Consider the following 26,602-nt stretch of genomic DNA (forward strand, 5'->3'; position numbering starts at 1 on the left):
AGTCTCCCAAGAAGGCTGCTTGAACAGAACCAAGAACAAGAAGGGTTCGTTACAGATTACACTTGACAGTGTCATGCTCACTTTGGGGTCAGGAAATTAAAGTTAGTGTCCCAAAATATTCTGACATCAACCAATACAAATCCTGAATTTGGTTATTGATGTTTCTCTGCAGTTTATTAAAAATCAGCTCAGGCCCTAGCTAGTTTGGCTCAGTGGATAGAGTGTCAGCCTGCGGACTGAAGGGTCCCTGGTTTGATTCCAGCCAAGGGCACATGCCTGGGTTGCGGGCTTGATGCCCAGTAGGGGGCGTGCAGGAGGCAGTCAATCAATGATTCTCTCTCATCATTGATGTTTCTATCTCTTGCTCTCCCTTCCTTTCTGAAATCAATAAAAATATATATTTTTTAAAAAATCAGCTCAGTCTTTACTATAATACGTCTCACCAAAAAAGTCTTTTTTTGGGAGGTGGAGGGTGGACTTTAACTATACTACACCCATAAAGTTTTGTTCTTACATATTACACACTCATCCTTAAAGTGTTTTGTTTTATTTACTGAATAAATGAGACAAAATAATATTTAAAATAATAGGCTTACACAAATCTTGTGTTTTTAAAATTTGGGGTAGTCAGCAGTGACAAAGAGACCAGCATACCCAATTACATTTTTAAAATTATTACTTACTAAAATTGCTTAGATATTCCCCCATCTCATACATTTAAATGAAGAATTATATTCCTTATTTCCTGGGGGTATATTATTCAGTGTTAGCAAAGCCATTAGGTTCCCTACTCACAAATCCACCAAAGCAATACATCAGAATAGCAGAGTGGGATAAATAAAGAATTTAAACTGCTAGTCTGAAAATCTAATAAATATATTACAGTAATTTGTCTAAACTCTTTTCCTGTCGACAATCCATCTGTTTTAAATAAATCACTTTTGTTTTCTTTCAAACAATAGTAATAATTTTAAGCATTTTAAAAAAGACTTTTGCAAGCTATTGACTTCTTTCTAAATGCTTGTTGGTGATTCAGTGTTCAAGCCGGCTTTTATTGGCCCCCTGCCCAAGCCACAATGAAACTGAGGGTTTCCCTGCATCCTACGTATCTCAAAATACTTCATTTTTTTAGGCATTTCTCATCTGTAAATATTAAAAACTAGATAAAAAGCCCATAGCTTCTTTTATGCTAATACATGCAGCAAAGCAGCCTCAGGCAAATGTAAATTATTTACCCCAGAACCGTGGTCGGCAAACTGCGGCTCGCAAGCCACATGTGGCTCTTTGGCCCCTTCAGTGTGGCCACGAAGTTTCAATAGCACTGTACGTGCGCGCCCGCACGTGGTATTTTGTGGAAGAGCCACACTCAAGGGGCCGCAGTTTGCCGACCACTGCTCCAGAATATCAATGTCATTACCGCGATCCAGATAAGTCAAAGTCACTGTGCGCCTTTGCAGTTTCTTCTTTTACCCTTTCATCTCCCAAACCTTCAATGTGGTAGGATGGCCAGGATCTCAGAGGTTGACTTTATCCCAGACAGGGAGCTGGCAAAGCCCACAATGAAGTACAAGTTCAAATTTATCCTTTTCAGATTTACCTAGGAGGAGCCTAAGCACAAGATCTTGCAGAACACAAGCTATTTATTTTATTTTTTTTCTTGTGACTTTTTTTAAAAATATATTTTATTGATTTTTTTACAGAGAGGATGGGAGAGGGATCGAGAGTTAGAAACATCGATGAGAGAGAAACATCGATCAGCTGCCTCCTGCACACTCCCTACTAGGGATGTGCCCACAACCAAGGCACATGCCCTTGATCAGAATCGAACCTGGGACCCTTCAGTCTGCAGGCCGACGCTCTAGCCACTGAGCCAAACTGGTTAGGGCAACACAAGCTATTTTAAAGGAGATTTTAATATTCTTTCCTGTTGTAATCCCTCTTAAAAGACTGAAGGTTTTAAAGAACAGAGACCTGATCACTATAATGAAACACTGAAAAAAAAACTCTTATCTGAAACAGCAAAATGGAAAGAAATCGTTAGTTTCCTCAAATTGCTTTCATAACCCTCTACCATTGAGACCACTGAATCTTATTAAGTTAACTCAGCCCACTCGATCACCCAATTTTCCCTTCACAGATATCCACTGGAGAGAATTCCTGGTCATAATATAGAAATAATAGCTTTAATAAGTGTACACAGACGGGGCTCAAGGTTGGATGCACTAAATCTACTGATGTTCTGCTTACAAATCAAAACTCAAAACTCAAAGTAAGGATACGTTAAAATGATTACATAAATCACACAGAAAATCCATGAATAGGTGTTAGTAGGTGCAATACACAAACACTAGCTTTGCTGAAGGCTGTCGGCTACTAAATAGAAATTACTGCCACATTCTGAGTCGCTGAAAGCTTATTTCAAATATAAAATCCATGCATTCCAGTAAGAACTATTATTCATTTTTCTTCTATTACTCACATTTAATTGTTTGACACCATCAGACTACTATAATCAATGTATTAATTCTCTAAGAAGAAATAATGTCCTTTTTCATAAATAGTGAAAATGTACTCATGAAAGGAAGCTTTTTGGTTCATTTCTTACAATGTGAAAACCAATTTCTCTATTTCTCAATGTGTCAGAAACAAACTTGAAATGGATGAAGTCCTTTTTTTTTCTAATTACAACTGAGAATCTCAGCAAATGTGGCCATAATTCATAACTGGCCCAGTATGCTCCAGTTGAAAGACCCAGAATGCCCATTACTTCTTAATGACTGGAGCTTGGTTCTTCATTAGTTTGATTTTTTAAAAAATTTTTAAGAAATTTTGGACAGATTAATAAAAACATAAAATTATGAGCTAGGATTAGAACAACCTTTAGGGATGAGTTAACATTCTACACACATTATACCAGAGTTTCTATAATTACGAAAGAAAATATTCTCAAATATTGTTTTATGAATTTCATGATGCAGAATAAAATAAAGGAAAAAGCTCTATCCCATTCTGCTGGCTTTAAGTTTAATTTTACTCTACAGTGATAAAACAGAAATGCCAGATATTTATGCCAAAAAGAAAACTGTCTTCAAACATAAATTAATCAAGTGGGATGGCTGTAGAGCCTTTTTATTTTTATTCCATAGCTAAAACAGAAAGTCAATAAAAATGTAAAGGAATGTGGTAATTACCTTGTATTTAAAATTCACAAATTCACAGTATATGAAACATCTCAGTGATAGAATGGTGCCCCCAAGTGGCATGATGATAAATTGCAGTGCACTGATGGAAAAGTGAGAAACACTGTGTAACCGTTCTATTTTGTCAAGTTCTTTGATTAATCTAAAAGAGCAGATGTGGACCTGTATTTCACAGAGGCTAGTAATAAGTATCCTACAGACCATCTTAGACTCATGGCCTACCTAAGTCACTCCTTTAATAAGTAATACCAAGGGATAGTGTGGTATGTAAAGGTATGATACCTTTTCCTTATTACCTCAAAAGGTTAGGGGTGTGTCCGTAAACAACAAAAGGAGTGCCAGATCTACCCTGACCTATCAAGGGAACAGCATTCATAAAATTATAGAGAATAAAAAAGAAGAATTAATTTTTCTACCCATATCTAACATTAACCTGTGTTTATGGCCTAACACGTAAAGCAGAATTTAAAACCTTACCCAACTAAATTGCTCGAGAATGCGTGGTGCTAATTTATGTGCTTTGCTCACAAACTAAAGGTTGAACTACCAACACTCTAGGGAAAGAATCTAAAAAAAAAAGCTAGTTTTGCTCAGTGGATAGATCATCGGCCCACAGGCTGAAGGGTTCCAGGTTTGATTTCCGTCAAGAACACGTATCTAGGTTTCAGGCTCGATCCCTGGCCCTGGTTGGAGTGTGTGGGGGAGGTAACCAATCAGTGTTTCTCTCTATCTCTCCCCCTCCCTTCCACTCTCTCTAAAGAAAAATCAATGGAAAAATAGCTTCAGGTGAGCATATATATATATATATATATATATATATATATATATATATGTACGTACGTAATGTTATACAGCTAAAATGGTCAACATTCTGAGGAGCAATTTCTTTTGAACGGTTATAGAGCTACGAAAGAATACAGAATTTTTATAATCTCTAGAAATTTCCTTGAAGAAGTTTTCAAAACTGCATGCTCGACATCAGATTTCTTTGACAGATTTTTCTCTTAAAAGTGGAATGCAAAAGAAAAATTTCTGTTTAATAGAGTGTTCCAATTATAAGTTATTGGGTGATGATTAGATAATGTTTTATTAGGCTTCCTTTAATTATTTCTTAACTTGGATTGTTTATAAGATGAATCTCAAACTGTTACTGAGTGAGAATGATATGTAAGACAATATGATATCTATATTTTCGTTATATCTTATTTATTTTAGAGAGAGGACGGGAGAGCGAGAGGGAGAAACATCTATCGACCAACCTCTCCGTGCATGGGACGAAGCTCAACCAACGAAGCTACACTGGCCAAGGCAAAATAAGCTAGTTTTAGGTGGAACCCATGTTTGGCTTAAATATCCCATTTGAGGGCTGTCTAACCACAGACTTTTGAAAAACTCCATAGAAAAAAGGCAAAGACTATTAATGCCATAGTCCCTTTAGCACACCCTAGTCACCTCAAATGTGAATTTCCATTTGTTTACATTTCATAACATTTCTAAGACTCAGTCATTATAAACAATTCTTTTTTTAAAAAAATATATTTTATTGATTTTTTACAGAGAGGAAGGGAGAGAGACAGAGTCAGAAACATCGATGAGAGAGAAACACCGATCAGCTGCCTTCTGCACATCTCCTACTGGGGATGTGCCCGCAACCCAGGTACATGCCCTTGACCGGAATCGAACCTGGGACCCTTCAGTCCGCAGGCCGACGCTCTATCCACTGAGCCAAACCGGTTTCGGCACAATTCTTATTCTATCATTCAAGAAGTCCCGATCAAGTTAAGTTGAAGCAATTTGTGAGAGTCTGGATTGCAGAAAAGTCTTATTTTCACATAATCTATCGCATTTCCCTTCTCTAAGTCATTTGGGTACTTTACTCACCTGCTGAAATGCCTTTTAAAATCTTATCTGAAGACACCATTCAAGGAGCTTTTTTACCTCTTACTAAATTCTTTCATGTAAAGATCGAGGTGAAGAGTACTCTGTCGCTTTAATCAGCTAAAAGTTGCACATATGGGCACCCAAGTCAAGATGTGCAGGAAGTATTTTAACCAAAGGACTTGTATGCCTGCATATTAGCATAACCAATGGACACAGACACTGGGGCGGTGGGGGCTTGCCCGGGGTGGGAATGGCTGGGGGGAGGGGGTCAACTGGGGGAAAAGGAGACATATGTAAAACTTTAGACAATTAAAAAAAAAAGTATTTTTACTTACAATTCCTCTCCTCGCTTGGCTTTCTTGTCTAAAACCAGGTAGACAGTTCCAAAGCTCCCACTGCCAAGTTTCCGTTGAAGCACGTATCTTCTGGCAATCAAGGTCTTTGGATAAGTGGAAGCGGCTATGGATCCACTCACATGTTTAGCCGCCTCTTGGAATTTCAGCATTGCTCCAAATGCGAGAGAACTGGGTTCTTTGTTTATAGAAACTTAACGTTCAAGTCTCCTAGGAGATGGTCCAATTCATCCAAGTTGCGCCAGTCAGGGCCTTAAAGGTGGAAAGTGCAGGGATCAGGTCTAAAGGATGTTAAACTCTTCCCAACATAAAGCGTACGTTCTTTTGGCAGCGACACCTGCACCTTGTCTAGTGGATCGAACGGCACTGTGTTGGTTAACTTTAACAACTTGAAAGAAAAATGGTACAAGGTGGGAACACTGAAGATTCCAAAAGAAGACCATCTTTCATAGGAAGAGAGCCTTCCCTCATACATTCACATTTGGCAAAACTGAGTTACACTCAAATTCCCCCAAGTTCTGAAATGTATATGTATTTTCCCATCAACAATCTGTTTAAGATATATACTCCCCACTTACTTTTAAAAAAACACTCAAATATAAGAACATTATCATTTCCTTAAATCTATACATTTGCATCAGCCTTTTTGTCAGTCTTTTTTCCGACCATATGTCTATTTTGATGAACAAAATATGGAGTTAAGAGTAAACCAGAAATGAGCATGGTGCTGGTTTCTTTAGACTTTTTCACTTCTGTGGACTTTAAACCATGGAATTTGCATTTCTTAAAATAGATGTGAAAAGCGATGAGGATTCAGAATGAAATTTTTCCCATCCTAAGCAAATTCTGATGCAGTTTCTAAAGTTTCAGTTACACACACTATCTACAGAGTAATCTCCTTGGATTGGAAACAAGAAGTGTCACAAAAGCAGTTCAGCCATGGCCGGTGTGCTCAGTGGTTAGAGGGTCTCGGGTTCAATTTCCGGTCAAGGGTATGTACCTGGGTTGCAGGTTCAATCCCCGGGCAGGGCGCGGGCGGCAACCAATCGATGTGTCTCTCTCACAATGATGTTTCTCTTTCTCTTCTTCCCTCCCTACCTACCTTCCACTCTAAAAATTAATGGGAAAAAAATATCCTTGGATGAGGATGAAAAGGTTTTAAAAAGCAGTTCAAACCTAAAGTTGTATTGTTAATATTAGCTGGAGATAAATGTGTTACAGGGAGGAAGGGAGAGAGGGAAAGAAAGAAAAGAAGGTAAGAAGGAAGGGAGGGTGGGAGGGAAGGAAAAAAAATAGAAAGCAACAAGTCACCTTGGTGGCTATGTGCTGAGGACAGTACTAAAACAACATTAGCATAAGCTGGACCTTCAGAGCTGAGGCTGATACCTCAAAATCCCGGAATGAGCAAAAAATCAAGTGTGATTATCAGGATCACAGGAAATATTAGCAAAATCTACTGCTGAAAACAACAACTGGGGAGCAGGCCTCCAAATGCAGCACCTTTTATTTGCCTCCTCTGCTGGCACAAAAGGCTTTCTGGTCAAATTAAGCCATTAAAATAATGTACAGACGCATAGCTTTTCAACTGAAAAGGACCCTTAGGACCACTCAGCAATTCTCCTTCCTAGAAAGATGAGATAGAAGCCTCATGTTTAGCAATGGACAGAACGGCTCTGAGAAGTCTGTTTTCCCAGCGGCTCCTAATTGTAACTGAGCATTCCGTTGGGGTGTACTCCCCCTGGCCTCCCCTGCTTGGACATGTTTTCTGAACGATAGTGTTATAAGTTTTTCCCATAGCTTGAAGCCAACGGCCTACCTCTGCAGAAGCAAGATAAGGTACACCACCCAACCCACCCGGGCGCGTCCCTCTATCTGGCCGAGTTGTGCACCCACCAGACATCCTGCCATCTTCCGAGGGCGTCCTGTTGTCCAGGCAGCTACCCCAGCTGGCTGATGCAACCCTGCCCCAGTCCCTATGCAAGAACATAAACACGCCCTCCGCGCCGACACAGACACACTGGTCTCAGCCCGCTGTGAGAGACTGTCATAGAATGTCTCAGACTCTCACAACATCTCCTGGCCTGGCTCCTGTGGGCCGGGACCGAACACCTTTAAACCCAGCAGTGTAGGAACAGTCTGGCTCAGGCCACAGCGTACTTTGGGACTAGGTTCCCTCTGGCCCAAACTCACAGATTCGGCCCTGCTGCTCCCTTCCCAGGACACCATTAGGCCATCCATTACATGAGTGTCCTCCATGCAACCACAGAGCTACTTGGTTGCTTGAGAATGTACCACACGGTCCCGATTCTAGAACCGCCTGTTCACTTGTCAAGGTACCCTGGCCCCCACCTCAAAAGGCTGTGGATAAGAAGATGGCAGGGTAGGTAAATGCCGGCACTCGCCGCCTCCCACAACCACATCGCAATTACAACTAAAATACAGAACCACCATCATCCAGAACCGCTGGAAAGCTGGCTGCATGGAAGCCTACAGCTAAAGAAGTAAAGAAGAAAGCTCACTGAGACTGTGGGAGGTGCAGAGGCGCGGATCGGGCTGGGCCGGCAGCCAAGTGGGACACTTTTTTTAATCGAGAGGGAGATTGCCTCTGCGAAGGCCGCCTGAAGGGGTAAGGGGTCCCAGCCCCACACCAGCCCCCAGCCCAGGGTCCCAGAGCTGGGAAGAGAAGTCCCTGGGAGCAGTAAGAACTACGAGCTGTAAAAATCAGTGCTCACGGGGGCTCAGTGACACAGAGGCTGCTGGAGACCCAGCTGTTCCTCTTAAAAGGCCGGCTCCACGAACTGAACTTACAAGGTCTGGCTTCCCTGAGCTCCAGCACCAGGGCGAGGCTCTGGGGGACACAGACACGTACGAGGAGAAACTGGACTGTCTGGCATCAGGGCAGGAACTAGGGGGTGGCTTTCTCCCGGACAGAGGTGCTCGCAGGGGTCATTGTTCCTGTGCTGGGACAGGTCACAGGGCTGACTGGCAGCCATTTCTGTTTGCTCCACCCTGGTGATTCCCTAAGTCTCAGCCTCATCCAATTTACAACCCCATCAAAGCTGTGTGCAGCAGCTTTTGCATATGAATGGCCAGTCCTTGCTCAGGCTAAAACCTCAGATAAGCTGCAGCCTGGGTCAAAGAGCCACAAACCTATTAATAAAAGGCCCAAGACCGGGCACCAGCACCAGCCTGCCTTGCTCCATAGCTAGGCCTTGTCTGGACACTTCCAAACCTGATACAAAAGGAGGAATCTGCAGACCTCTCTGTAGCTCCTGCTTAGTGGCCCCAGGCCGGGGCTGACTTTGCACCTCCCTGGAGACCTAAGAACCAGTGTACCCAGTGGTCAGTGTGAGACCATACCAGATTACAATTCTTCACACCAATAAGCGACACACTCTAGGGGCAGACTCAGAGCACCAAAGCCCCACTGAAGCAAGTCCTGCTCCATAGGGGTGTCTCCTGCACAGCAGCTCTCCCACTGTAGGTGCAGCTGGTCCTCACAGCCAATTGGCCTGGAGGTCAATTCCTCCCAGCGACGCCAACAGCAATCAAGTCTCAACTACAACAATACTGTGCTCACAGCCCACACAGAGGCGCACCTAGAGCTCCCAGCTCAGGTGACTGGGGAGGCTGAGCCACTGGGCCCTATAGGACACCTACTACACAAGGCCACTCTACCAATGCCAGGAGACATAGCAGCTCTACCCAATACATAGAAACAAACAGAGGGAAGCAGCCAAAATGTGGAGACAAAGAAACATGTCACAAATGAAAGAAATGGAAGCAAGCAAACTACTTGATACAGGGTTCAAAACCATGGTTATAAGGTTACTCAAGAATCTTCTAGAAACCTCCAAAAAAATAGAAAAGGACCAGTCAGAAATTAAGCATACACTGACTGAAATAAATAATAAATACAGGGATTCAACAATAGAGTAGAGGATTCTGATAATCAAATCAACGATTTGAAAATATGAGGAAGCAAAAACACCCAAAAGAGAAAAAAAAAAAGAATCCAAAATATGAAGACAATGTAAGAAGCCTCTGGGACAACTTCAAGTGTACCAACATTTGCATTATGGAGGTGCCAGAAGAAGAAGAGAGAGCAAGATATTGAAAACCTTTTTGAAGAAATAATCACAGAAAACTTCCCCTACTGGTGCACAGGTGAAGCGAGTCAGATGCAGAAATAAATAGACTTACAAGTCCAGGAAGTACAGAGTCCCAAAGAGGAGGAACCCAAAGAGGACCACACCAAGACACATCATAATTAAAATGCCAAGGGCAAAAGACAGAGAGAATCTTAAAAGCAGCAAGAGAAACTCAGTTAGTTACCTACAAGGGAATGCCCATATGACTGCCAGCTGATTTCTCAACAGAAACTTTGCAGGCCTGAAGGGAGTGGCAAGAAATATTCAAAGTGATGAATAGCAAGGACTTATAACCAAGATTACCCTACCCAGCAAAGCTATCATTTAGAATTGAAGGTCAGATCAAGAGGTTCATAGACAAGAAAAAGCTAAAGGAGTTCACCAACACCAAACCAGTATTATATGAAATGTTGAAGGGTATTCTTTAAGAGGAAGAAAAAGAAAAAGATCAAAAATATGAACAACAAAATGGCAACAAATACATACCTATCAACAATTGAATCTAAAAATCAAAATAAACGAATAAGAAATCTAATGAACACAATAAACTGGTGAATAAAATAGAATCAGAGGCATGGAAATGGAACAGACTGATGATTCTCAGAAGGAGTGGGGGGAGAGGCGGGAAGAGATTAAATAAAGATCTTATATGCATGTATGCATTACCTATGGACACAGACAATAGCGTGGTGAAGACCTGGGGCGAGGCGGGAACTGGGTGGAAGGGAGCAATGGAGGGCAGAGGGGATGAGGGACATCTGTAATAATCTCAACATAAAAGATTAAAAAAAAAAAAGAGGGTTGAGAGGTTTACAAAAAAATGGTTGTGGATGAACTTGAGAGCCTGAAACACACCTTCTTTACCTTCGTATCCTGGGTGCCTGGCATATAGTAGGTGTTCAATAAACTTTGTGAGGGCAAATCAGTGTCCAGCAGAACAACAGCTGTGGGGGTAGGAGTGTTTAGGGGGAGGAGAGAAAATTTACAAAGTTGGATGGGAACTGTGAGAAAGGTGCAGACTGACTCTTGGCAGTGAAGCTGATCTGGCCGCGGACAAAGGACAAGAGAAGTGTTTATCACGAGTTGAAGCCAACTTGTTCTCTTCCCGGTAATGATAAATGAGAGAAAGCAGATTGGACACCGGACTCGGCTAAAGGAGGATTCGAATTGTAAAGGTACACCTAACCTTAGAGTAAAACTAACAGAACTGCCTCAACTTTTCTTAAATTTACGTTTTCGCAAGGGGATTAGCATATATGGAGGGGGCACTAACGCTTATTCTCAGGAGTCTGGAGCAGATCCGGGAGGTGTGCAGTCCGGGGAATTGAGGAGGTGGAAGGCGTGGAAGTCCAGAGCTGCGGACCCCGACCGGGCAGCCTGAAACCATCACCGTTCGCATACCTTTCCGGGTCGGGCGGGGGAGCGGCAGCGCCTGGGTATCCCCTGGGTGCCGCCGGGAACTGGGACCTACGGTGGGCAGGCCCGCAGGAAACCCCCAGCGCCAGGACCACCTCTGGCCGCGAGTGTTGGCGCCGTTGCCAGGGAGACGGCGCGGAGCATGCTGGGAAGTCGGGGAGGCAGCCGGGAGCCCGTCGCGGGGCGGAAGTGTGTTCGAACTCCAGTGGGCGGGGTAGAGCGGCCGGCCCCGCGGGTCCAGCTGCTCTCACTTGACAGCGGCCACTTCGGAGCGGACTGGCCGGCCTTCCTCAGGGATCCCGCGTCCAGCGCCTGCCCCTCCTGAGCATTCCGGCGCTGCTGGCTCCAAGGACCCGGGCTCCCCAGTGACATCCACCCGGAGACTTCCGGTCCCCGCTCGCAGGTGCGGGGCTTCAGCTGCGGGTCCTTGCCTGGCCCTTGGGCATTTAATGCGGGGCTGGTCCTAGCGGTGAAGGGGGGTCGGGTGGGGGACGTAGCAGGTGGGCTCTGCTGTGGTCCCGCTGGCGGGGTGTGAGCACCTGGGTGGCGCGGTGTGGGAGGGCCTGTTTGGGGACTTCGATCAAACCACTTGTGCGCCTTCTCCTGCCCGGCGCGCGTTTGTTGGACACCTGTGCACGGTCCCGTCATTAGCTTAGGGTGACTTGACAGGGGTCTCTGCTGGCATGAGCTTTACAAGACAGACTTCTAAAGGAATAAGTAGTACACAGGTGAAGCGAGTCAGATGCAGAATGCAAGGGGATGCCCCAAACTCGGTAATCAAATTTTAATACAATATTTTATTTTTTTTTGTTACTCCTCACGAGAGGATATTTTTTTCCATTGATTTCTTTTTTTAAAGTGGAAGAGAGGGAGGGAGGGGGAGAGAGAGAGAAACATCCATATCAGAAAGACACATAGACTGGTTGTCTCCCGCACACGCCCTGACCAGGGCTAGGGATCCAATCTGCAACCCAGGTAGGTGTCCTTGCCCTGGAATCGAACCCCCGACCCTTTGGTGTGCATGCCGACGCTCCAACCACTGAGCACCATTGGCCAGGCTTAATGCAATATTTTTAAAAATAAAAATTAATGCAAAATAATTTCCATGTTTGACAATAACTCTCACGATTTTGTAACAGTACCACGCTGAGCCGTTTTGGAACCTGACGACAAAGGGAAAACTGACTCTGTGACTTAAGTTAGCCAGATACTGAAGGATATTGTTGGTAACTGGGCCAGACATGCAAAGACGAAGATGAGAAGAGCCCCTGGTCAGGGTAAAGCTGGACAGTTAGATTCCTGGAGCCAATGCCTGAAAGAAGTTTCCAGACTCTGGTTTTCAAGAAAAGACCCGTATTATCGACCCTAAACACTTTAATTAACTGAATCCCAAAGCTTTCTGATTGATTGATTATGAGATTGAGACGTATATAATTTTTATGGCTTAGGACTTTTTACGTTGAACCCACAAAACAGATATTCTGTGTGGTAAGATGACAACTATTTCCTATCTCAATATCAGAGTCCACAGTTCTATATAGTGTGGCAGTAGTGGACTTTAATTGCTTTTTCCTTAGAATCACCAGCACTTGTATCCAAAGATCAAACACCACGAAACTGTGGACTCTATGCCTTGTAACACAAGGGCAAAGCAAAACAAAAGAATGGAAAAGCACTCAGCTAGTTGGTCTCGCCTGAGGATCTAGATGAGAATTGAGATGCTGACACCGAGTATGTTGGATTTAAAGAGCTCTCTGTATCATTTGTTGTTGATTTGCTGGTGCTGGAAACCATGGCACGGTCCCCTGTAACCAGCATCAGTTGAAAGTGTGTTCTATTGTCTTAAACAGGAAGTTCTTCAGACAGTCATCATGGGCATCCGAGGGCTAATGAGTTTTGTGGAAGATCATAGTAATGAGTTCTTCACTGATTTGAAGTTGCGAGACACAAAGATGATCATTGATGGCTATGCCCTCTTCCACCGGCTCTGCTTCAACTCAAACTTGGAGCTCCGGTATGGAGGGGACTATGATGCTTTTGCAGATGTTGTACAACAATTCTTCGAATCACTGTTTTCTTGTAATATATGTCCATATGTTGTATTAGATGGAGGATGTGACATTTCAGATAAAAAGCTTACAACTTTGAAGGCTCGAGCTCGAGAGAAGATCCAGGCGGCCCATTCCCTTTCTGTTGGTGGGTGTGGGTATGTGTGTCCCCTACTCATCCGGGAAGTGTTCATACAAGTTTTGATCAAGCTGCGGGTACATTTTGTCCAGTGCTTTTCAGAAGCGGACCGGGACATTATGACGCTGGCTAATCATTGGAATTGCCCTGTGTTATCGTCGGATAGTGACTTTTGCATTTTTGACCTGAAAACTGGGTTTTGCCCATTGAATAGCTTTCAGTGGAGAAACGTGAACACTATCAAGGGCACACAGAGCCATTATATCCCCGCCAAATGCTTTTCTCTCGATGCACTCTGCCACCACTTCAGCAATATGAATAAAGCTCTCCTACCTCTCTTTGCGGTGCTATGTGGAAACGACCACATTAACCTGCCCATCATGGACACGTTCTTAAGTAAAGTTCGTCTTCCTCTGGGAGCTGCCAGTGCTAAGGGGAGGAGACACCACCGAGTTCTGGGGCTTCTGAGTTGGTTGTCTCGTTTTGCTGACCCCCCCGAAGCTCTAGATAATGTTCTGAAATATCTCCCACAGAAGGATCGAGAAGATGTTAAGGAACTTCTCTGTTGTGCCATGGAAGAATACCAGCCGTCCCAGGTGAAGCTGCAGGACTTCTTCCAGCGTGGCACTTACGTCTGTCCGGAGGCCTTGAGCCTGGGTTTGCCAGAATGGGTCCTAGTGGCTTTGGCCAAAGGTCGGCTATCTCCTTTCATCAGCGATGCTTTGGTGCTAAGACGGACCATTCTTCACACACAAGTGGAAAACATGCAGCAACCAAATGCCCACAGAATATCTCTGCCCATCCGGCAAGTCATCTATGGGCTTCTTTTGACTGTTTCTGCACCTCTGGGAAGTGTGTCCTTGAATGCATCGCCTCCTCGGTCTCTCGCTTTCAGCGAAGTGGAAAGGATTAATAAAAGCATCAAAACATCGGTTGTTGATGCAGTAGACCTGCCCAAGGATCATCCTGACTTAAGCAGATTGACTGAGGTAAGTGTAATACTAATTAATTTTTGTAAAGCACTTTACAGGTTACAAAGCGCTTTCATGTAGATTATCTCCCTTAACGTAACAAACAGGTCGGTTGCCATATTGCACCCATTTCCTAGCTGAGAAAACCAGGGCTCACCGTGGTAACTGTGTAATACCTCAGCCAGGGAATAGCAGCGCCAGGACTCACACCTAGATCTTTTAGCTCCAAATTATGCCATTTCACTGTACTTCCGTGGTCTGTGTTATCTCTGTAATTATTACTACCACTTTGTTTTTACTAGATATCCATACAATGGGGTTATGTGGCTAGCAAAAAAAAAGGGGGGGGATAGGAAAAAAATTCTGAGCTACAAAAAAGTGTTCCTGAAGACATTGATCATAGGCATAACTAACGTATCAGCCTGCATCAGATTTCTTACAATACACAGGACAGCCCCTACAACAAAGAATTATCCGGCCCATAAAGTCAATAGTGCCAGCCCCTGGCCTACACACCCTCCCATTATTGACAGCTCAGGCAGGAGGGAACGATCTCATTAGGTAGACACGAGAGCCTCCTTGGCCATGGTGAATGGCTGCTAATGGGAACATGGGGTTTCCTTTTTGGTAGATGAAATGTTCTAGAATTAGTGATAGTTGTACAAGTTTATAAATATTCAAAAGCCACTTTAAAATGGTGAATTTTATGACATTATCTCAATTAAAGAAAGAAAAGGTCTCATTGCCCTTCTTCCTCACAGGATCCACCCTTTCTTCTAACAATTTCGTAGACATCCCTTCGGAGGTCCCTGCAAGGTACATGGCTAATTACAAGTCACTGTACTCAGGGAAGCCCCATGATATGGTATCCCCATTTAGAGTTTATTTATAGTTCAAGTCTAGATGCAGTTTTACAAGTCATTTTTATCATGCTAAGTAACACAGCGACTTCGCCACATTTCCAGGGTTACAGAACCAGAAACTTGAACATAGGTCAAATTCCAAACAGAAAGGATTTATTAAAATTTTACCCACACCAATAAAATTGAAGTTAGCAACATTCTGAAGGATATTTTGTTGAAATTACATCTCTGCTCATAACAAAAATGGTGCTGTGGTGGAGGGTTGTTTTTTGTTGTTGTTTTGCAGCGGTTCTCAACCTGTGGGTCGTGAACAATGAAAATACATCCTGCATATCAGATATTTACATTACGATTCATAACAGTAGCAAAATTACAGTTATGCAGTAGCAACGAAAATAATTTTATGGTTGGGAGTCACCACAACATGAGGAACTGTATTAAAGGGTCACGACATAGCCGAAACCGGTTTGGCTCAGTGGATAGAGCGTCGGCCTGTGGACTGAAAGGTCCCAGGTTCGATTCCGGTCAAGGGCATGTATCTTGGTTGCGAGCACATCCCCATTAGGGGGTGTGCAGGAGGCAGCTGATTGATGTTTCTCTCTCATCGATGTTTCTAGCTCTCTATCCCTCTCCCTTCAAAGAAAAAGAAAAAGAACACCCAGAGGAAGACTATCAGCACCTCAGAAGCTTTCCCTTGTGTCTGGTCACCCCCTCCATACCTCCTGTAATCACTATCCTGATCTCAAACAACATTGAAGAGTTTTGACTGTTTTTATACTTTATAAAAATGAAACCATACAGTATGAATTCTTTCATCTGGCTTCTTGTGTTCAGCATGATGTTTGTGAGATTTATTCCTATTATTGTGAGTAGTTGCAGAAAATTCATTTCTCATTGCTGTATATTTTTACAACTTGGGAATATATCAAAATAGTTTTTCCACCTTATAGCTGATAGACATTTGGGTAGTTTGCAGTTTGGGCTATTATGAATAGTGTTATGCACATCTCAGTGCATGTCTTTTAGTGAAAATATGAATACATTTCTATTGCATATATAACTAGGAGTGGAATTGCTGAGTTATAGGATACACATATGTTCAGCTTGTAAGATATATGCCAAGTGGTCTTGTAAAGAGTTCTTCTCCCTTTACACCCTTGCTGATACCTGGTATTTTCTATCTTTTAAAAAAATTTTTTAGCTATTTTGGTTGTTGTGTAGTGGCATCATTTCAGCCAATTTTAGGGGTGTTAACTTGCATTTTTCTGGTGACTTATTTGAGCACCTTTTCATGTCTTCATTGGCCATTTGGACATTCTACTATATAAGGTTATGTTCAAAGTCTTTAGGCCATTTTTCTGTTATATAATATATATATATATATCCTACCTAATAAAAGAGAAACATGTTAATTAGCGTACGACCGCTACCCTTCCCATTGGCTAATCAGGGTGATATGCAAATTAACTGCCAGCCAAGATGGCGGCAGGCAGCTAGGCAGCTGGAAGCTAACATGAGGCTTGCTTGCTTCAGTGACGGAGGACTCCAACGTTCACTGCCTGCCTTGCCGGCCTCAGAGCTTGCAGTTTAAGAAACATTGTAACAAATATAGAAGCTAAACAAAACCCCAGAAACCAGCTTTCAGCCGGCAGGGATCTCATAGCTGGAGTTGATACAGTGTCTCGTTATAGAACCTAAACAAACCAGATAACTGCTTTCAGAAGCGGAGGCCTAAGAGCTGGAGCCAGAGCTAAAGCTGGTCCAGAATATAAAAAAGAAAAAGAAAAAAAGGAGTGGTTGGGAGCTTCAGTCACCCGCCAGCCTGAAAACAGCCCTCAGCCCCTCACCCAGATTTCCCAGGAACCCCAGTGGGGACCCCCACCCTGAAGGGTGTGTGACCAGCTGCAAACAGCCATCATCCCCTCACCCAGGCTGGCCAGGCACCCAAGCGGGACCCCCCACCCTGATCCAGAACACCCTTCAGGGAAAACCAGCTGCCCCCCACCCATGCACCAGGCCAATATCCTATATAGTAAAAGGGTAATATGCCTCCCATCACCGGGATCAGCGGAGCTGAGAGGCCTCCTGGCACTGGGATCAGTGTGACAGGGGGCAGCGCCCAAACCCCCTGATCGCCCTGCGGCTCTGTGTGTGACAGGGTGCAGCTCCCCAACCCCCACGGGCCCTGCTCTGTGTGTGACAGGGTAGAGCCATAACCTTCCCATCGGCCCTGCCCTGAGTGTGACAGTGGCGGCGCGCCAACCCCCTGATCTTCCCTGCTCTGTGCGTGACAGGGGGCAGCACCCCAACTCTCCAGTCAGCCCTGCTCTGAGCCCGACCAGGGGCTGCACCTAGGGATTTGTCCTGCCCTCTGCCACCTGGGAGCAAGCCTAAGCCAGCAGGTCGTTATCTCCCAAGGGGTCCCAGACTGCAAGAGGGCACAGGCCGGGCTGAGGGACCGCCCCCTCCCCCCCGAGTGCACAAATATATATATATATTCCTTTGTGAATAGCCTTTCTCATTCTGTGGATTGTCTTTTAACTTTAGTATGTTTTCATGAACAGAACTTCTTAATATATACTAATTTAAATTTTTATTATTTATGGTTATTACTTTTCTGACTTAAGGTCATGAAAATATTTTCTTTGCCTTTCATATTTAGATCGACAATCTACCTAGAATTGATTTTTTTCCATATAGTGTGATATAGGGTTCAGGACATTTTTTCCCACATATGAAAATCCAGTTGAGTCAGTGAGTGTTGGAGGCTGATTATATGCCTTGCTAAGTGCAGATGACAAGTGTTCTTCTCATCACTTAACTGTATGCAAAGTAAGGTGAAATTTTAGTTCCCTGTCTATGCAGTGATATCATTTGGTTTCCCCTTGGCATAAGCTAATCAATTCTGTATTCAGCTCAATGTTAGCTCTCATTAGCCCACAATAATTCTAAACAGTATCAAGTGCAAATGTGATTCCAGAGACAAATGCAGGTACAAGTATAGGAACTTTGTGATAGAATCTGTTTTTCTTAACATGATGTGGTAATGATACTTTATCTGCTTTGTGCCAATTGTTGTAACGGGAACTTAATAGTCTCCTTTAATTCCCACATTAAGCACCTGGGATAGCATTTCCATTGGGGATATGTTCATTGCAGTGGGCAGAGCACCACTAAGTTAACCAACCAGTGGATAATCGGAAGGAGAAATGGAAGTGGGCCATTCTTGGGGAGTAAGGCAGTGCTCTCTGGGCATCCCTGCCTGTGTGGCAGCTTCTCTGCGGGCTTGTGCTGTCCATCCCCAGGGGAGTTGTCACATGGGCTGTGAGCAGAGTGGTTTCCGTTTTGGAAGGGGCTAAAGACTGGTGGGCTCCATGGGACATTTGTGTCACTCAGTATAATGCCCATTTTACAGATGATCAGACTGACTACAGAAAAGCTCAGAAACTTGCCCAAGGCTGTAGAGTTAGTGAGGGACAGATCATCTTTGAAGTCAAGCTCAGACTCTGCATTGATCACAAGTTGTAACGTGGCTAGAGAATTCAGTAATTTAAGCATTATAAGTCAGTAAATAATTCATGTATTTTCTTAGCCTTTAGTTGGTGTGTTTTTCTACCAGTTTAAGAGATTATATAAAGAATAGTTTTTGTTTCACTTTAAATTTAAGTAGTTAATGCTACTTCCCATGGGGGAGGGGAGGGTTGATTATACTGTAAAGCACTTTACCTATTTCTAATTTAAAAATTTTTATCACAGCCGAAACCGGTTTGGCTCAGTGAGTAGAGCGTCGGCCTGCGGACTGAAAGGTCCCAGGTTCGATTCCGGTCAAGGGCATGTACCTGGGTTGCGGGCATATCCCCAGTGGGAGATGTGCAGGAGGCAGCTGATCGATGTTTCTCTCTCATCGATGTTTCTAACTCTCTATCTCTCTCCCTTCCTCTCTGTAAAAAATCAATAAAATATATTAAAAAAAAAAATTTTTATCACAGTATTAAATTATTAAAACTAGTACTTATCATTGATTTAATGCTATCATGCATTGATGATGAAACTATTTTTTCAATTATGAAATGTTTTATTTCAGTTTACCATCTTATTCTCAGCTGTCAACACACTTATTGACTACTAATTAGGTGTTTGGTGCTGAGAAATGCGTCAGGCTCTCTCATTCTTTCAGAGTTAAGAAAGAAATCCTTTGCTGCATGCAGACACTAGGAATGCAACTATGTTTTTCTCTTAAAGTTTGATTGTAAAGTCTCCCTGAGGGGTGTCCTCTTAATAGTCCTAATTTTTTTATCTGTGAAAGCTTAAGATTCTTAAGCTTAAGATTCGTTAAATTAAAATTATTTCAACAAGTATCCAGAAGCCCTCCTAAGTGTTCACTTCCTTTTATTTGAAGTGCGCACTCTAAAACATCAAGGAAAAGTGAGTGTGGTGTGTTACTGCACGCACAAGTCGGGTAATCCTAAATATTCCTATTTCCCTTGAAGATACCTCTTCCCTACACGTAGCCCCCCTAGGACAATCTCCGTGTAGGAGAGCACAAACACATTCACCTGGGTAGGGACATGAGACAGGACCCAAACAAATAGAAAACTGTATTATATGCCACAAGGGTGCACGTAATCAAAGGTCCTTCTCGAGGTGATCGGTAATGGTGTCATGGGGAAGGTGGAGCCTAAATATTCACTGCCAAGTAAGGGATTGGTTAAGTGTAGATCATTGTTTCTCAAAGCTGAATAGTTAAAGATTCCTGGGCTCCCTCAGATTTACTGAGTCAAAATGTAGGGGGTGGGTCTGAGGATTGAATTTTTAACAAGCTTCCCAAGTAACATGCACTGAAGATGCTCAGTCAGACTCCTTAGCGGATGGAATGACATGAGCAAGGGCTGTGTCATGGGAGTAGACAGTGCATTCATTCAGTCAACCATACTTACTAAGCACCTTACTAACGTTCTAAATGCTCTGAGTGTGACTGGCTGATTTTTTTACACAGGAAGATAAGAAATGAACACAGTTATTTCATTTGCATTAAAGTCTCTTCATACTAAGCGGGCGGGGGGGGGGGGGGGGGGAGACATTCCCCCAAGTAACTTGCAAGGTATTTGGTATATCTTTTTCAGCTCTCCTCAGCTAGACAGCAGACACTTCTTTTAGAAACGTTAAAGGTGAAACAGACCATCCTGGACCCAATCCCTACTTCTTTGAAGTTGCCCATTGCTGTCTGTTGCTACTGGTTGCAGCACATGGAGGCCAAGGCAAAACTACATCATCTACAAGCCTTGCTGCTGGGGATGCTGCTGGGGCCCTTGCATGCCATAATCAACAGTCCTGGTAGGTATCTGGACATTCCAGAAGTATATTTTTCCATGTCACGTACATATAACAAAGTTTTTTAAAAAAAATCCTGTATTATCTATTCCTATCAGTTATATCAGAACTTAGACATGGAGGCGCCGGTATATTACCCATTCACTGATAAATGCTTTTGAGCACTTCCAGGAGTCAGGCTCAGAGCTGAAGGGCTTGACTTCAAGGGCACAGCAGTGAAGATGCACTGATCCCACCTAACCCCACCTGCTCTGTGGCACCTAATGCTGTAACCTGTGAAGTGTGACAGGGTAATACATCAGTTGCATTTTGTATTCCACCTTTTCCATTCCTTCCTGCCCCTGTCAGCAGTGCAACAGCAACATCATCACCAGAAACTTAGTTAAAATTGCTCATTGGTGAAACTGAACATTCATGCTTGTGCAGTTTTTTTACTTTCCCTTTTCTCCACTGTAAGTTTTGATTAGTATGTAAGTAGTGACGGTAGCAGTAGTAACTTCTCTTTCTATTGGAATATACTTTGAGGCAGTTCTATCTGTGTTTAAATATCAGGTGAAATAAATGTTGATGCATTGGAACACTTCAATTCTCGAATGGAATTATTCTCTTTAAAGATTATGAATGCTGTAACACTTTCTGTAAACATGGATAATAGTTACCCTCTCGAACAGTAATGGCATCATGGAGAAGGTGAGGCCTAGTGCTGTCATCCTTCTAACAGGATAGCCACTAGCCGCATTTCAGGTGCTCAGTAGACACAGGTCGCTAGAGGACAGCACAGATATAGAGCCTTGCCATCATGGCTCAAAGCTCTACTGGCGAATGCTACTCTGAAATTTACTTTTTAAAATAAATTAAATGAAATAATGAACCAGCATAGACTCCAAGGAAGCCCAAAAGTGAGAGAAGCTGCCAGAAAGGGTCTGTTGTTTTATGACAGCCAACTTAATTCAGAACAAAAAGGCCACTAATGGTTAAGATACAAGTTTAGGGCATTTCCTCTCATTGAATAATAATTAGTTTATGAAAATTCCCAGAGCATGAGCCTACTGAGTTTTTACCTGAGTCCAACCGAAGGGGCATGTCAAGGGTCTGTTTCTTTTCTTTTAGGAATTGTGGACCTGGCTCCCAGGCAGGCTCAGTGCCTTGCTGCTCGCTAATTGGTAAAAGGTGGGCCTCCTTCTGTTACCTTCAAGTTGGTTCGGATGTCATGTGCGCCCCGGCTCAAACACAACTGCTGAAGGGCATAGCTTCTATGAGGAACACATACAGCATTATTCTTTCCCAGGGTGGTTGTTTCTGGCCCTTGTCCTCTGTGTGTGAAGAAGTGATGATCTGCCACATTCTCCATGAGTCTTACTTTTGTTTTCCTCCCATAAACAGAAGTTAAAATGTGCTTTGAACACATGGGCTGTTTCTTAAGTGCACTATAGCATGGAGGTCTCCATGAAAGGAAGTTTGGTAGAAGAGAACAATAAGGAGAATGACATTTAATAGTAATTTATGTTTTTCGGAGACAAATTTAGGGTTTGGAGCGTTTGATGCAGATATATTTAAGGTCAAGTGGTAGACGAGTGGAAGAGATTATTTTAAGGAAAAAAATAATTTGGGGTTGAATAAAGTTAGATTGTCATTAAAAAGGCATTCAGGCATTTCATAATATTTCAACTTATACAGCAAGGCTTTTACGTTGACGTTAAAATAGTAAAGAGCCAGAAAAGAAAAGCACTTTGGTTATTTAAACCATTTTTTCTTTATGGAATTTGAAGTTTTATATATATATGGAGAAACTTACAAACTGATACAGTATTTTGGGAACTACTGCCCGTGGGTTGTTTCCTTATCTAGATAAAGAAGATCTGCGGAAGGATGGTGCTAAGATGTTGTATGAAGAGTTCCAAAGAGTGAAGGAGCAGACGCGGCCGGGCCCGAGACTGGATTTAGACACAGCTCACATCTTCTGTCAGTGGCAGAGCTGTCTGCTGATGGGGCTGTATCTTAATCAGCTGCTGTTCACGCCTCTCCCAGAGCCAGACCTAACTCGGTGAGCACCAAGGGAAACTAGTTCAGATGGCTGCACACAGAAGCAAATACTTTACTTACATTTAAAGCAAAAAAGTTATGTTTAAAAATTAATCTTAGGGTAATTGGTCTTGGAACACTATGACAGCTAAAGAGCTGGACACAGGAAAAATGTTAAATTATTTCTATATTCCCAAAGAAAATTAGTTCCAAAGTAAAAGTAATAAAAAGAGGCAGTTGTTGGTTGGATGTAATTTATTCCTTCATTTAAGTTTCTTCAAACATCACTTTATAAAAACTTTTTCTGACCATCCTTCTGAAATATTACTACTGTCTACTTCCAGTCACTCTATTCCTATTACTCTTGTATTTCATAATTGCATTTCTTACCAGTTGGCGTATTGTTCATTCGTTCATTCAAATATTCATTAAATGCCTACTCTGGTCTTTGTTATAATGAACAAAACATAAAAAAAAATATCTACTGTCTTGGAGGTTTTCGTCTAGTGAGATGACTATTAGATGCTTAAATGGACTTTATCTCAGGCTTTTCTTTGCCAGGCAAGTGTGAAGGGAGAGGCAGCCTGTATGCCAGGAAGTGAGTATAATGTCTGATAGGGAGTTTACGCTGGGTGAGAAAGAAATGATAGCAGTGTGTGGGCCAGTGAAAAAGGGGTAGGACAAATGGATTAGACATCCTGGTGACTGTCCATCCGGGAGGTACTTACTAGAAGGATTGAAGATAAAAGGGAGATGGTTAGAAAAAATGGAATTGAGATTATGTATAAACTTTGTTTCTTTCCACTTGAATGTAAACTCTATGAGGGCAGGTACTTGTCTATTTTATGTACTGTTGTCGTCCCTGTACCTAGCATATTGTAAGTGTGCAAATATTTATTGACTAAATGAATGATATATAGAGGCATGCAAAATATGCTGGTGTGACTTTAAATGTTTCACAGTGAGCCATAACTGGTTTGGCTCAGTGGATAGAGCATCGGCCTGCAGACTGAAAGGTCCCAGGTTCGATTCCAGTCAAGGGCATGTACCTTGGTTGTTGGCACATCCCCAGTAGGGGGTGGGCAGGAGGCATCTGATCAATGTTTCTCTTTCATCGATGTTTCTGGCTTTCTATCCCTCTCCCTTCCTCTCTGTAAAAAATCAATAAAATATATTTTTTTAAAAAAACTTTAAAAAAATGTTTTGCAGTGAAAAGCTTCCTAGCAGTGAATAGTGTTGTTAATATGTTTCTGGGCCTCATATGCGAGCTAACCCTAGAACCCTTTACCAAGTAAGATTAATTGGCCTTAGACCTATGGATACTTTATGTCTGGCCTTTAATAATTTAGGTCATTCTTGACTGGATCCTCTCCAGTTACCAGTAATCCATTTAAAAAAAACAAAACCAAAAAAAAACCAACAGGATAAACAAGACCAAACAGTTCTCTTTGTGATTTCAGAAGAGGACTGTTCTTGCATCTCAGCACTACTAAGGTTTTTTAAATGATGATTTTACACTGATTCAATGATGGTTCTACATCAGTTTTTAAGGCACCAGTTGATCAACACTGGCAATAAGTTACATATTAAAATTGTGGCTTCCAGTTAATCCCATCTTATATTTATGAAGTAGGTTTTTAGTCCAAGGTGAATAATGACCTTGCAAATGATGCCATTAAATTTTCTCTTACTTCAACAGACTACCTGTTTGGTTTATCAAAGGCATTTTTAATTCCTTTTTTTTGAAGTGTTAAGAGGCCTGCTCAACTTTGGTCTAGTTGTCAACCAGCAAGCATCCATCATTGAATATGATGTTAAAAATATCATGAGCCAAGACATAATATTTTTAATAACAACTCAGTTCCTTCCTTCAAGGAACAGATTATTCTTAAATAATTTTAATAATGATTTTGTAGAAGAGCTCTGTGTTTTTAGATGCATTCGTTGAAGCCATGTTAATGATGGTGTCCCAGTGACTGAACCTCTGCTTTAACACCCTTCTCTCTCTCCCCCTGTTGAACAGATTGTATAGTGGAAGCCTGGTGCATGGACTCTGCCGACAACTAACATCAACCTCTGTAGAAAGTCTTCTGAGCACGTGTCCTGAGGCCACGCAACTTTATGAACACCTATTCAATGCCACAAGGTCATATGCCCCTCCTGAATTATTCCTACCAAAGGGTAAATCAAATTCTAAAAAGAAAAGGCGAAAGAAACAAGGTGCCAGCCGGTCAAAGAACAGTGTGGGAACCCTCTCAGACAACAGATGCTGGTATGAGAGGAGCAATCGGTTTGGGCTATTAATGGTTGAAAACATGGAGGAACATACTGAGGCCTCAGAGTTTGAATAAACTCAGTCTGCAATCAGATGTATTATCCTTACTTGAAATGTTTCTGTTATCTGCCTTGAAATGATTAACTTTTTTTTTTTTAGAACTAACCTATTAGGGGACATTACAATAGGTAATCTCTGAATTCCAAGATATTTTGTATTCTGCTTTTAATAAATACAACCTGATTTAAGAAACTTCTGCTTTCCTTACATATATTTGAAAGCATATTTGTACTTCTCATGTTCCTTTCAATTGCAGCAACTCAGCCAGCTATGTTTTAAAAAAGAAGTCCTACCTCAATTATTTCCTCTAAGCAGAGGCTGGGATATCATTTCAGAAAAAAAAATTAAAACTGCTTCCTCTTCATGGGCCTTGGAAAACAGAAGTTAGGATGCCAAACACAAAACTATATACCTCTAAGAACTTAGTAAATGAGACTATGGCAGGGTGATGAGTACTTTAGATATGCTCCAGGTTTTACAGCAGAGGTTGAAATCCAGGCAGCCCCCAACAAAATAAGAAACAAGCATCCTGGTCTAGAGAAGGAGGAAACACTAAGAAGAAATTATGCAGCAATAACAGAATCTATTATTACTATTTTAGGAAGAGTGCATGGGGGTCCTTAGAAGTTTTTTAATGTCTCTAAAATGGTTATTCCCAGATCAAGAAAAGAGCAGTCATATGCATGTATTTTTGAGAAGATATGTATTTTTCCAGCAAATAGTGGGTCTAATGTGGACTAGAAATACACTAAGACCTTTTATATCAAAAATCTCTTTTCCTTGAATTCCTGGATTTGGGGACCAATCTGGAAAATATACCAATATCAGCATTGTATTTTCTGGCTCATCAACACTGGTTTTCAAAACCACTAACTCTGCATGGAAAACCACTCATTCCCACTTCACTCTGATAAATAACTGATTTCACAGGCACTAAACTGAAGAGTATATGGGCAAAGAGTTTAGTTTAAAAAATTAAATGAATTGTATCAGTCATCTTTTTCTTTCATTGAAAGGAATTTTTCAAACAAAGGAGCCCTCCTTCAGTAGACTAAGAAGTCCAGTTCCCTTCTTTAGCCATTTCAATCAGAGCTATTTACTTGAAATTACCCTGCCTCGCAGTAGTTAAAATATAATAACGCCCATTAACTCTTACTGTGAGAATTCAGGAAAGTTACCTACCCAAGTATGTATCTTCTGTATGTATTAAATGAGAGGTCATAAGCACACCACATTATCTGATGGGGTTACCAAAGAAATAATGACATAGTACCTGACCCCCAGGAGACATAAGCCATGTGGAGAGACAACACACAGTGAAATAAGAGAACATTTGATGAAGCCATCTGTCAGATGCGTAATGGCAAAGTGCAGACTGAATGCTACAGTGAGACAGCAGTCCCCAGGTGTAGAGAAGTAAAATCAGGAGATTCTCAGACCTGGCTTTTGAACTTGGCTTTAAGACATGGGATGTAATTCAGATGAGGTACAGGAGGCAATGGGATCATCTGCCCTGAAGCAGAATGTTGTATGTCCCATATTCCACTCGTAAAATCTCTCTCCTATGTTTTTAATCAAATCTTTAGGTCGTGCTCTTCCTGGTTGAGTTCTAGCTAATGAAATTCCACCTGAGATTTGGAAATGGGTGTCTTCAATAAGCAGGCTAAGTGACAAAAGGAACTCTGGTCAACTAAAATGAAAAAGTTTTAGAAATAAAGTTGGAGAGAAAAAATACTTATTGTGATGCAATCATGTTCTGTGTTTAGTTGTGATAAAATTAGACTTGAACTTTATTTTTTATAAGCCCTTTTAGAGATACCTGGACTTAAGAAGTTTAATCTCTCCTTCTCTCTCTCTCTCTCTCTCTCTCTCTCTCTCTCTCTCTCTCTCTC

The 26,602-nt window shown here is 42.2% G+C and overlaps 3 protein-coding genes across 8 annotated transcripts in view; 1 reads left to right on the forward strand and 2 right to left on the reverse strand.

The window, feature by feature from the left end:
• The window catches only part of NEK11 (NIMA related kinase 11), a 163,523-nt gene extending 152,341 nt beyond the window's left edge, over positions 1–11,182 (reverse strand). For both annotated transcript variants that reach the window (XM_059663988.1, XM_059663989.1), the window contains exons 1-2: positions 10,987–11,182; positions 5,417–5,686 (exon numbers count right to left, since the gene is read on the reverse strand). In XM_059663988.1, coding sequence (XP_059519971.1) covers positions 5,417–5,586 — 170 coding nt within the window. In that variant the 5' untranslated portion in view covers positions 5,587–5,686; positions 10,987–11,182. The remainder of the gene's footprint in view (positions 1–5,416; positions 5,687–10,986) is intronic.
• Positions 11,183–11,201: 19 nt separating this feature from the next.
• On the forward strand, positions 11,202–24,726 carry ASTE1 (asteroid homolog 1). Of its 3 annotated transcripts, none has more exons than XM_059663986.1 (5): positions 11,202–11,404; positions 12,141–14,177; positions 20,146–20,356; positions 22,202–22,397; positions 24,399–24,726. In XM_059663986.1, exons 2-5 carry the CDS (start codon positions 12,873–12,875, stop codon positions 24,724–24,726), a joined length of 2,040 nt encoding a protein of 679 aa, XP_059519969.1. In that variant the 5' UTR covers positions 11,202–11,404; positions 12,141–12,872. The 3 variants fall into 3 exon arrangements, with proteins under 3 accessions (XP_059519969.1, XP_059519967.1, XP_059519970.1); XM_059663984.1 differs by having other exon boundaries at positions 12,852–14,177; XM_059663987.1 differs by lacking the exon at positions 11,202–11,404 and adding an exon at positions 11,573–11,774.
• Positions 21,829–26,602, reverse strand: part of ATP2C1 (ATPase secretory pathway Ca2+ transporting 1) — a 131,153-nt gene continuing 126,379 nt past the window's right edge. The window contains exon 28 of one of the 3 annotated variants that reach the window (XM_059663975.1): positions 21,829–22,427. In XM_059663975.1, coding sequence (XP_059519958.1) covers positions 22,356–22,427 — 72 coding nt within the window. In that variant the 3' untranslated portion in view covers positions 21,829–22,355. The other 2 variants (XM_059663979.1, XM_059663977.1) reach the window with 2 other exon arrangements.

Source organism: Myotis daubentonii, chromosome 14 (assembly GCF_963259705.1).
Source record: "Myotis daubentonii chromosome 14, mMyoDau2.1, whole genome shotgun sequence".
Classification (NCBI taxonomy): Eukaryota; Metazoa; Chordata; class Mammalia; order Chiroptera; family Vespertilionidae; genus Myotis; species Myotis daubentonii.